The sequence below is a fragment of the Pongo abelii genome, chromosome 10, assembly GCF_028885655.2.
Source record: "Pongo abelii isolate AG06213 chromosome 10, NHGRI_mPonAbe1-v2.0_pri, whole genome shotgun sequence".
NCBI classification, from domain to species: domain Eukaryota; kingdom Metazoa; phylum Chordata; class Mammalia; order Primates; family Hominidae; genus Pongo; species Pongo abelii.
In genome coordinates, this window is record NC_071995.2 from 105,142,079 (window position 1) to 105,155,292 (window position 13,214).

Below are 13,214 nucleotides of genomic sequence, written 5' to 3' on the forward strand. Positions count from 1 at the left end.
TCGCCAATGCTAATAATTTCTTGTGTACTATTCTAGATTTTTTTTCTGAGTACAAACATACACACATAATTCCACACAATGTGTGTGTATAAAACAGTGATAACATTTCCAGTGCCTTGATTTTGAAACTTAACCAGTATACTCTGGACATTTTCCATATTAGTATATATATTTATATACATGTGTATTTGTATACACAGCCATATGTCACTTAATGACGGGGATGCATTCTGAGAAGTTTGTTGTCAGGTGATTTCATTATGTGAATGTCGTAGTGTACTTAAACAAACCTAGATGGTGTCTGTCACCCACTATCACCTACTACACACATAGACTATATGCTAAAGCCTATTGCTTCTAGACTACAAACCTGTACAGCATATTACTCCACTGAACATTGTAGGCAGTTGTAACACAATGGTAAGTATTTGTGTATCAAAACATATCTAAACAGTTGACCCTTGAGCAATGAGGGTTTGAACTGCATGGGTCCACTTATACATAGATTTTTTCAATCAAAGCCAGATCAAAAATATAGTATTTGGGGGATGCAAAACTCACATTTATGGAGGGCCAACTTTTCATATACGTGCAGACTGGGATACTTGAGTATGCATGAATTTGGGTATACATGGAGGTCCTGGAACCAATCGCCCATGTATACCAAGAGACAATTGTATATGAATGTCTTATTCCTCAATAAACTTTAACTCACCATTAAAAAAAAAAAAACAAAAAAAACATATCTAAACAAAGAAAACGTGTAGTAAAAATGCAGTATTATAATCATTTGGAACCACCACCATTTATGTAGTCTATTGTTGACCAAAATGTTATGTGGTGTGTGACTGTATACATATATATATTTTTTAATTGCCGTTTGTTATTACATTATCTACCTACACATATTTAGTTTATTAACTAGTTTCCTACTGTTAAATATTTAGGTAATTTCCAATTTTTCTACTATTATAAACAATAGGTTACTTAGTTTTCATTCTAACTAAATGTAAGTGCTTTATACACAGTGAATAAGAAATCTCGGCCGAGTGCAGTGACTCACGCCTGTAATCCCAACACTTTGGGAGGCCAAGGCAGGCAGATCACCTGAGGTTGGGAGTTTGAGACCAGCCTGACCAACATGGAGAAACCCTGTCTCTACTAAAAATACAAAATTAACTGGGCGTGGTGGTGCATGTCTGTAATCCCAGCTACTCGGGAGGCTAAGGTGGGAGAATCGCTTGAACCCGGGAGGCGGAGGTGGCAGTGAGCCAAGATCGCACCATTGCACTCCAGCCTGGGCAAGAAGAGCGAAACTCCGCCTCAAGAAAAAAAAAAAAAAAAAAAAGAAACCTCCCAATTCCTGTTCAGTTTCTAAACTGATGATTTTAAAAAGAATAATTTTTTTTTTTTGTAAAATCAGAATCTAGAGTGTTTGGACTTCCAGTAATTATTAGATACTATATGAGTTTATGTTTGTTGTCACCATAAAAGAAAAAAACTTAAGATGTTTCTTTTCATTTTTCAACTCAATCCAATGTTAACATCTGAAAAAGTGGTTTTTACTTAGATGGAGAATGTCAACTTGGCCAATATTTAAACAAAGCAGTATATTTAAAAGAAAATCTGTTTTCTTCTAGACTATAAAATGTAGCTATAAGCTGATGTTCTTTAAAGAAAAAAGCAAAACAAAACTTAGAGTATTTGCCCTTCCTGCTTAACAAAGGAAGTCTTTTCCCTTCCTGCTTGTCTGAGAGGATTGGGGTTCTGCTAGGTCATAAGGTGAAAACAGTACTCTTCAAACCAAGAACCACATGGAAGGCACCTTCTCTCACCAAACTAGGGACGTAATTTAATACATGTGTTTTGGAAAAAAAAAATAGATGAATAACTGGAGAAATGGGGGATCTTTTACCAGGTACATTCCAGTGATGGGTTGGGACTTGGTTTCTTGGACATCACTTCAGTCCACAGGTGCTGTAAACCACTGAAATTCTTAAGGTTACACTTCACAAACACTTGAGGGAAAAATAGCGGGTTCACAGAGATCACAGATCCTGGATGACACATCTGGTACTTTCCACAAATACCTATAATTAATCTGGGTACTCTTTCCTACTAACACGTCTGAGTTGCTTCATCATTTGGCCAAAAAACTGAATTTTCTGCAGAAATATATTATGAAAGTAACCAAGATTCTAACATCTACTAGGTAAAATCTTACTTTGTGTCCAATACTACCCATAGCAGAGCTGTCCAGTAAAATAAAATGCAAGCCACCTATATAACCTCAAACTTTCTAATAGCCACATTAAAAAGGTGAAAAGAAACTGGTAAAATTATTTTAAATAACAGTTTTATTTGTCAACATATCCAAAATATTATGTCAACAGGTAATTAATATAAAACTAATGAGCTATTTTACACTTTTTTTCCTACTATAAGTCCTCAAAATCTGGTGTGCGCTTACAGCACATTTCAATTTGGATGCCAATTTTTTATCAGAAATACTAGATCTCATTTCATAACATTTACACTTTTAAAAGATTCATAGATGTGAGTTGTTCCAAGATAAAAGGTTTTATATAACTGAACTATTTAAATTTCAATTTGAGTTTTAAAATTTAAAGTAATTAAGTAAAATTTAAAAATTCAGTTTCTCAGTCACACTAGCCTGGCATTTCAAGTGCCCAGTAGCCACAGTTATCTAGTGTCTAGTGGCTATGGTATTGGTCCCTGTTGGTCTATAGTAACTATTCTTTTTTTTTTGGCAAGATCTCAGCTCACTGCAACCTCCATCTCCTGGGTTCAAGCAATTCTCCTGCCTCAGCCTCCAGAGTAGCTGGGATTATAGGTGCCCGCCACCATGCCTGGCTAATTTTTTGTATTTTTTAAGTAGAGACAGTGTTTCACTGTGTTGGCTAGGCTGGTCTCGATCTACTGACCTCAAGTGATCCACCTGCCTCGGCCTCCCAAACTGCTGGGATTATAGGCGTGAGCCACTGCGCCCGGCTTATACTAACTCTTCTTTTTTTTTGAGACGGAGTCTCGCTCTCTCGCCAGGCTGGAGTGCAGTGGCATGATCTCGGCTCACTGCAACCTCTGCCTCCCGGGTTCAAGCAATTCTCCTGCCTCAGCCTCCCAAGTAGCTGCAACTACAGGTGCGTGCCACCACACCCAGCTAATTTGTATTTTTAATAGAGACAGGATTTCACCATGTTGGCCAGGATGGTCTCGATCTCTTGACCTCATTATCCACCTGCCTCGGCCTCTCAAAGTGCTGGGGTTACAGACATGAGCCACTGTGCTTGGCTAGTAACTGTATTTAAAGGACGTATATTCCACTCTTAAATGGTGATACAACGTACTCATTGATATATGTTAGAAGAATGAGGAAAAGCAGGCTACTCATCCATGTGGATATTGTTGATGTATTTCTATATGTTGAATATAGTAATTTATGTGTTAATTACAATTTCTTATGTTTTACTGTATTTTATTTAAGTATGTTTTTATTTTACCAGTTTTACTAGCATCAAATTTTAGTGACATATAAATCCCTTGAGGACCTGGATAACAATATTTTTGTACCCTTTAAGAGACATTCATTTTTGTACTTGATGCTTAAGATATGTGATTTTTACTTAACTTGTTAGAGACACCACCCACTTGGAGATTGAACCCTTCACTCTTCTCGGCGTGTGTGCTGGACTTATCCCATACCCTCACCATAACCAGTCACCGAGAAACACTTATCAGTGTGCCATGGGGAAACAAGCCATGGGTAAGATTTCCTTCTTGAAAGTTGGTTCTAAATACTTGGAAATACTTTTGGAAAAAGTCTTACATCTTTATTCCTGCTTCACCAGTATTATATGTTCCCAACCAGGCACTGGGAACACCTGAGGGTTACCAAGCCCAGGGAGTTGCCTATGGAACTCTGCAAGGCTTGGTGCCCTGCCATGTCTAAATCTTAAACAAAAAATGGAGAAAACCTCTCTAAACTTGTTTCCTTCACCAAACAAAGCAATATGTAATAAGTGTCACAGAATTAAGAGGGATAAATACAAAGAGAAAAGCCCTATAAGATGTAACTTGTTAACCTTGAGAGATGGGAGAAAGGGCAGAAAAACTCAAAGTTAAGGAGGAAGAGGGAGAAAAAAATAGATAAAGATGTACGATGTCTATTTGAATGTACCTTGTAATTGCCTGGTTGACAATCCCCAAACCCATTATACCCTTGCAATTGCTAGTGTATCTCCTAAAACTTATCCAATTCATGTCACACTGATTTCTGAGTTTATTTTCCTTCCTCTTTGTCTTCTCTTTCATCTATTAATTTATTTATTCATTCATTTGTAACATTTATTGAGCATAACTGTAGACTAGACATGAGGCTGGAGCCTGAAAATAGAGATGAGGCAGAGCCCTGTGCTCAGGGAGTTCAAAGTCTAGTAGGAGAGAGCAACAAATAAAACAGTAATCCAATCTGGTGTAATAAATGCTGTAATTTACAACCAAAATCTAAGAAAATTAGAAGAGGAAGATCACTTAAAGTGAGAGTGGGTTGTTTCTGAAGGGTAGAGCTGAGCTGAGTCTTGGAAGACTGAGTATTTTTGAAGGTATGGAAGTGTGAGCAAGTATGGCATAAGAAGTCTCAGTACTTTGGTGTGGCTACCTAGTGTAGCATGGTACAGAGGCGTGAAGGGGAGGTGCCATATGTTGAGGAGTTTGAGTTTTATCTTGAAGGTTATACAGAGAGAATACCAGTGCCCCCTGACCCCGCCAAAAAAAGTTTTACTTATAAAGCTTTTTGAAATGTTTTAAAAAATCATTTAAATCCTAATATATTTAGTAAATTTTATTTTCATATATGCCCATGACACCAATGTGATTGCCATCTCTGATTTAAAGTATGATACAAGGAGCTTCATAAAGAAACTATAAAAATATAGGGAGGGAGGCATTGCATTGCATTTGGGTAACAGCCAGAATGCATTTAGCTCCTCCATTACCAGCAACCAGCTGCAACTGACCATAGCTTGGCAATTAAGAAACCCTATTTCTTCATTATGGATAGAGAGTAGATATATTTCTTTTCAAGTTTTTATATTGCCCTCTGGTTAGCTACAAAGAAATAAAAAGCATTTTATCCTGCTACTATTTACCTGAATGATGTAATGCCTGGACAGTTGAGAATAATTCCCAGTGGGAAAATCTAAACAGCAGCTCATCAATTTAGCCTTTCCCATTCATCCTCAGTAGCAGTGTAGGCTGATTTCCCGCTTGTGCTTCTGACTTGCTAACAAGTTGAAATATACAGTACTGAACCCTGTGTGTCATGAAAGGGCTATCACTTCTATTGGGTTTACCAAACCATTTTGTTTCATGATGTGAATCCCAGCTGAAACAATACACCTTTTGTGTAGAACCTTCAGCAGAATTAACAGAAGACTAATCACTTCATCGCTAATGCCACTCTTCAGTGTGTTTGAAGATCGAAACAGAGCTGCAGCTATCTCCATGTAGTGAAGCTTTTTTAAAAAATAAAGAATAGACTTGAAAGAAAGAAATAATATTTTTATTTTTATAACTCCTCTCCCCACATACACCAAAAAAAAAAAGAAAAGAAAAACCCTTTATATGTGGCAATGAGTATCTGAAACGTTTGGTTAGTTACCACACACAGTTAAGCAGGATCAGTGTGTACAGAAAGCCAATTCAGTGTCTGTAGAGTTCTTTTGTAGTTTTCTGTGTGAAGGTTTTTTTTCTCGTTTTGTTTTGAGTGTCATTTGCAATTCATTGTCTGTGTTTTCTGAGGTTGGTGTATTCAGCTGCTCTGACCCTGGGTCCTGCACATTTAGCTCCGTGGATACAATCCTCTGACGTTACTGCTGACGCTAGGAAGACAAAAGCCACTGAATATCTTAAGTAATAAAAAAAAGCCTTTGTTACTGTTTGTTATTATAAAACACCTGACTGGAAAGAAAAGCAGCGAGATAAAAGTACATTTAGAGTTGGCATATAACGCGGCAGCATTTCTCTGTGGACACTGAAATAGCTGCAGAAGTATTGAGCAAAGTCTGCTTGAAAAATGACAAAAGGAAAAAGGTCGGCAGAGGGAGAAAACTCACAGCAGATACCCAGATCTGTAATGCAGACTTCACACTTTGAGTAGGACTTCTCTGGATCGTTTTAATTCCTTGCAGTCTTTACAGCTGACAACTAAAACTCATACTCTATCCCATTTTTACTATGAGCCATTGCTGAACATTATTTAAATTCAGAGCTTCTATGTGGATTTTCTAAAATAATATTTTAGTTGGTATTCATCTGTCTGCTGGTCCATGTATAACATGCAAGATAATAGCTCAGAATTAATTCAGTAAATATTCTAGCCAATCTGGAAAATTTGCTCTTTACCATTCCCTACTGTCCCTCCCACTCCCCCTATAAGAGAGTGAAGAAATGAGAGAAAGTCATTTTCTATCACTATGAAGGAGACCAAGGCCAGCACAAACCACAGAGATGGAAAGCCTTACCTTCTATGTAAGAGAGCTAATCCACGATAAAACACCAGCAGAGAGTGTTTCTTAAATCTTAGGCGCTTTATTAATAAAGTTCGAGTTTCCACACAGCATCTTACTGTGCCACTGAGAAGCACTTCTCCATGGGTATGGCTGTGTGTGTATTGTGACATGGCTCAGAGCAAGAAGTCAGGTGGACATCTGGAAATGGCTGGATCTCCAGGTCACTCGCTCAGCACTACCAGGAAGGGCTGTGTGTTGGAGCCACATTTTGTGTCCTCTCATCGGCACCCGATGCCAAGTTCACATGAGCCACACTTTCATATCCTGCCCATTTATTAGTTGGCAATCCTCTAGTGGAACACTTTCTCCTGTGTAAAAGGATCATTCAGTTACTATCAGCTCAATTAATGAATATGCAGCACAGACCTTCCCAGACCTCAACAGTGGCTTCTTCTCACTACCCCTTCCTGCTTCAACTTCAAACTACTGGGACTTTTTGTAAAGCTCAGGAGTGAATGCAGCTTCTGTTTTCGTGTTTGTTTTTAATAGATTCTATTCCTAAGTAGATAGTTTCTTCCTTTATGTTCCGCACTTTACAGTAGGCTGAGATGCACTAGAAATAGGCTGGAGAATTTTGAGACACTAAAAACACAATATACAAAGATCCTCATAAAATTTTGTTTCATTCTACACCTCCTCCTTTCTGTTTGATTTGATTTTTAGCATATTTATTCTTTGTCCGTTTAAGGGTACAAAATGCAAAAAATGTTTTGGCCAAATTACCCCTGGAAATTATTTTTTGAATTCTGCTATTGGTTAAAAGTTTTTTTAATTATTATAGCTATTTTAGGTTTAGGCTTATGTGGTATTTCCTAAGACTAGAATGTTAGCAATGAATATATACATAAATATGGAGGTAAAATTGAGTACACTAAGTTTAGTATGTAGGTTTGAGTGGGAGGTAGAATGGATGATATTACAGGGTAATAAGGTATGAATTTTTATTATTACTAATATTGTTAATATTGGTCATAAATAATGTTACCCCTTACTGAGTATCCAAATTCTTTACATGCATTCTTTCTTTTTTTTTTTTTTTTTTTTTTTTTGAGATGGAGTCTTGCTGTCACCCAGGCTGGAGTGCAGTGGCACGATCACAACTCACTGTGACCTCCACTTCCTGGGTTCAAGGAATTCTCCTGCCTTAGCCTCCTGAGTAGCTGGGACTACAGATGCACACCACCATGCCCAGCTGATTTTTTTTGTTTGTTTTTTAGTAGAGACAGGGTTTCACCATGTTGGCTAGGCTGATCTCGAACTCCTGACCTCAGGTGATCCACTTGCCTTGGCCTCCCAAAGTGCTGGGATTACAGGTGTGAACCACTGCACCCAGCCCATTTTTTTTAATCACAATAATAATCCTTTGAAATATAATACATACTTTTTTTTGTTCTGACAAGGAAGCTGAATCCCAGTTTTGTTGAGTAACATATAAAAGGTTTTCTATGTCTTCTATGTAATGTTACCTATAAAACTTACTAAAATTCTTCTCAACCAAAACTAACTTCTTTTCTCATTTTTTTCCTGTCCATTGTGGATCACGATCAGGCTGCCTTTTCTGGTAGAATGTAAATTATAAGCCCCTTGAAGTCAGGAGCTCCGTTATTTATTACAGGTTGAACATCCCTTATCTGAAATGCTTAGGACCAGGAGTGTTTCAGATTTTGGATTTTTTTTTATTTTGAAATATTTGCATATACATAATAAGATATCTTGGGGATGGGACCCAAGTCTAAACACGAAATCCGTTTAAGTTTCATAAACACTTTATATGCATAGCCTAAAGGTAATTTATACGATATTTTTAATAATTTTGTACATGAAGCAAAGTTTGACTAAGTTTTGACTACAACCCATCACCTGAGGTCAGGTGTGGAGTTTTCCACTTGTGGCGGCATGTTGGCGCTCAAAAAGTTTCTTATTTAGGAGCATTTTGGACTTTGGATTTTTGACTAAGGATGCTCAACCTGTGCTGCAGTTGACTCTTGAACAACACAGAGGTTAGGAGCACCAACTCCTCTCACAGTTGAAAATCTGTGTATAACTTTTGACTCCCCTAAAGCTAACTACTAATAGCCTGCTGTTGACTGGAAGCCTTACCAATAACATAGTCAATTAACACTTATTTTGTATGTGATATGTGTTATAAACTATATTCTTACAATTCAAATAAGCTAGATAAAAGAAAATGTTATTAAGGAAATTATAAGGAGGAGAAAATATATTTATTATTCTCTAAGTAGAAATGGATTATCATAAAGGTCTTTATCCTTGTTGTCTTCACACTGAGTAGGCTGAGGTATAGAGGAAGGGAGAGATTGGTCTTGCTGTCTCAGGGATAGTAGAGGCAAAAGAAAATCCATATATGAGTGGACCCTCACAGTTCAAATCCATGTTCAAGGGTCAACTGTATATCCTTTGTGTCTAGCATAGTGCCAGCTTAGTAGGGAATATAGTAAGTCATGTTTCAAAAATGAATGAATGAATGAATCTCTGAGAATATTAAAATCATTAAGGAGTCGGGTAGATTTTCGAAAAGAATTTTGAAACAAAGAATAAGTTGGAGGATTTATACAAATTGATTTTGATTTACTATAAAGCTACAGTAATACAGTATGATGTTGACAGAAGGGTAGACATATAGGTCAATGGAATTGGCATCAAGAGTCCAGAAATAGACTCAAACATTTATGGGCAATTGATTTTCAATGAATGTGTCAAAGCAATCCATTGGAGAGTAAAGTCTTTTCAACAAAATAAATATCTGTATACTTATATGGAAAAAAGGAACGTTAGCTCCTACCTCATAGCATATGAAAATTAACAAAAAATATATTATAGCCCTACATGTAAGAGCTAAAACCATTACTCTTGAAGAAGGAAACCTAGGTGAAAACCTTCATAGCTTGAGTTAAGCTAAGATTTCCTTACATAAAGAGTACAAAGTATAAAAATTGATCTTCTCAAAATTAAACTTTTGCTCTTGGAAAGATACTGTTAAGAATATGAAAATGCAAACCATAGAATGTTTGTAGCAGTTTTATTCACAGTAGCCAAAAACTGGAAACAAAGCAAATATTCATCAACAGGTGAATGGATAAACAAAGTGTGTATTTATACAATACTAAGCCATAAAAAGAATGAAGTATAATATTCAACCATATGCATAAATCTCAGGATCATTATGCTAAATAAGCAGATACTGTGTAACTCCATTTATATAAAATTCTAGAAAATGCAAACTAATCTGTAATGATACAGAACAGATCAGTGGTCCCCTGAGGTGAGAAACAAAGGGAGGGATCTTTTGGGGGTTAGGAATGTTCTGGATCTTGACTATAGTGGTGGTTTCACAGGCAATTTATAGTGCAACCTTGATAAAAAGTTCTGATATATATATATCAGAACTCATTAATTTGTACACTTTAAATGGATGAAGTTTATTGTATTCAAAAATGTTGATTTAAAAGAAAATTGAGGCCAGGCACTGTGGCTCTGCCTGTAATTTCAGCACTTTGGGAGGCCGAGGCAGGCGGATCACTTGAGGTTGAGGAGTTCACCTGGCCAACATGGTGAAACTCCGTCTCTATTAAAAATACAAAAATTAGCTGAGTGTGGTGGTGCACGTCTGTAATTCCAGCTACTCAGGTGGCTAAGGCACAAGAATTCGGTTGAACCCAGGAAGCAGAGGTTGCAGTGAGTCGAGATTGTAACACTGCACTCCAGCCTGGGTGATGGAGTGAGACTCTGTTATAAAAAATAAAAAAAAAAAGAGGGAGGGGAGGGAAGGGGATGGGAGGAAATTTGGCAAAGGAAGATAGGAAAAAATAGCTAAATGCATAAAACTTCATTTTAATTTTTTCAGCATACATTTTCTAAGCTGTTTACATCCTTCCTTCCTAAGCTTTTTCATGCCACCTTATAAAATAGCACTGCTTCAATATTTTAACCTACATTTGTATACCTTGTAGTGCCAACTTGTGACTTAAGAAAGTTGTTATCAAGAAAATAGGGCTTTTTAAGAAAGATTATGCCTTAGTAAGTAAAGGGAATCATTGGAGACCATAGTACAGCAAAATGGGATAATAGAAGTAGAATGCAACTTATAGATATTCTCCTTGTGTTATTTTATATGTGTGTATATATATGTAATGCCCTTTTTAAGGAAGCTGAAAATACTAATAGGGGAATCAGAGTTTGAGCGTGTGCTGCACACAGGCAAGCCCTATCATTTGCTTGCCTGTTGCTTATTGGCAAAATGGTTAGTCAGCCATTCATTATTTTTATAAACATTTGGGAATCTGATAGCATTTTGAAGTTTTATGATATAGAATAGTTTATAAATTATATTTTAACATTTTAACTTACACACCCATAGTCAGTGCTGCTAAAAATGCATGTACATGTATACTCTCACAAGTTCTTTAAAAAGCCTTTAGAGAAAACTTTTTGATGTCATAAGCACTAAACATTTGCTAAACTATTTTGCTGTTCATCCATTCAGTGGTCAGTTGTAATGCCTGAGAATTATGTTCTGGGCCTGGTAGCACAATTTATAGCAGGATCCAGCCTCTTTCACCATTGTTTAGAGGTGCAGCCATTTATGCTTCCCTGCTGCATAATAATGTGTGTCTCAGGTTTCAGAAGACATGTTTGGCAGCCTGGTGGGACATTGCCTGAACCCTTGTCTCCAGCTGAGTAAAGTATACAATTGGAACTGAAATCTCAACATAAATTTTAAGTGATTTCATATGAAAGGACAAACTTATTGTCAGTGAACTTTACCATAATCCCAGCAGTAGTAATCTTATTTCTAAAACAGTAAGTGGTCTATTGCCAGGTATCCTGCCCAGTTTATTAGTTGGCACTAAAATAGCATAAATCAATTGGCAATTTATAGTGCAACCTTGATAAAAAGTTCATGAGGTTCAGTTTGACTTGTTTTTCAGCTGAATCTTGTTTTTAGAGATTTAAGCACATACTGTCATAAAAAGTATAATAGAATTCTTCAATTTAATTCGCTTGACGTTTATTGAGCATCTATAATGAGCATGGCACTACACTAGGTATTCCCTACATATTTACTATTTCTTTCAGTAGTAATTGTCAAGGAGTACCATATAATTTTTGCTGCTTGAATGGTTTATTTTCTTTTTCTTTTCTCCTTTTTTTTTTGAGACAGGGTCTTGCTCTATTGCCCAGGCTGGAGTGTAGTGGTATGATCTTAGCTCACTGCAACCTCTACTTCCTGGGCTCAAGCGATTCTCATGCCTCAGCCACCCAAGTAGCTGGGACTACCATGCCCCGTTAATTTTTACATTTTTAGTAGAGACATGGTTTTGTCATGTTGCCCAGTCTGGTCTCGAACTCCTAAGCTCAAGCAGTCCACCCACATCGACCTCCCAAAGTGCTGAGATTACAGGCATGAGCCACCACGCCCAGCCCGAATAGCTTATTTTCATCCCCAAAATGAAATCATCATTGATTTAATGACATGAGTATGGAGAAAAAGTTAAAGGAAATAAATATTGAGTTTTGGTGTCTGCATACCCTACGGTGTAACTCTGTGAAATGGCACTTAGGTACTTCGGAGTGTGTGTGTGTGTGGTGTGTATGTGTCACTGTGGAAGCATGTGCAAGAGAGAGACTTAAAGCTACCTTAGCTATTCACACAGGGAAAAAAGAGATACCTAGGAGAAGTTAAAGAGGCTCAGTAGCCCACACTCCAGCTCAGCAGTAGAGCAAGCCTGAGTTTTCCAACTTTAACGTCTCTGTGTAGCATCAGTTCTGTGTCCACAAGCCGAGGAGACTGAAAGACTTACCTTCAGGCAGGTGCATAAACCCCAGTGTGTTTATAAGGGGAAATGAGAGAAAGGGTTAACATTCTGATTTCATGTTCAGTTGACAGTGACCCAATAACACCCTTCTGAGGAACAATCAGGTGGAAAGACTGATTGCTAAGGAGAGAAGAGCTCACCCCTGATTGGGCTGTACCCTAGATTTCTTAAGGAAGGGGCCAAGCCTTTTCTCATTTTACCTCTAGTTTTTGGCACAGAGTAGATGTTTATTAACTGCTTAATAAGTTAATCATCAAATAAATGAATAATCCACTCTTCCTTGCTCTCACTTGAATTCCTCTTTGTTCATTCTTTTTTTTCCCTTCTCTCCTGTATTCTTTTTCATTTAGAACTTTTGCAATTATTTCTTTTTATGGAATATACCTGTTTATCCATTTTATAAGCTCCTTGGATGTGAACACTGGGCATTGTTCTTACATTACCTCTCCCCAGCAGGCCTGGAACACGGTAGAACCAAATAAAGAATTGTTGATTGTGAAATTAACCAGTGGAAACTAAATCCCTCAGATGGGATAATATAAATCCAAAAAGTCTAAATTATTTAGATTAAAATATACTCTGAGTATATTTTTCCTTCTTTGTAGAACTTTAAATATTAGTGAGAAAAGTTGCTTTTGCAAGTTGTTAAGCCACCATGAGAGTATTGGCTTTTGAAATGTTGAACCTGAAGATTTTCTTCATTTTAATTAGTGATGTTAATGTATTTATCTCTATATTCATTACTACCTTATTATTTCACATAATAGAATGTTGTATTTTGTTTTCT

The 13,214-nt window shown here is 37.0% G+C and overlaps 1 protein-coding gene across 3 annotated transcripts in view; it reads left to right on the top strand.

Annotated features, from left to right (window-relative positions):
- Positions 1-13,214, top strand: part of POLR3B (RNA polymerase III subunit B) — a 148,912-nt gene that overhangs the window by 86,044 nt on the left and 49,654 nt on the right. For all 3 annotated transcript variants that reach the window (XM_003778108.5, XM_003778109.3, XM_054527579.2), the window contains exon 19: positions 3,657-3,784. In XM_003778108.5, coding sequence (XP_003778156.1) covers positions 3,657-3,784 — 128 coding nt within the window. The remainder of the gene's footprint in view (positions 1-3,656; positions 3,785-13,214) is intronic.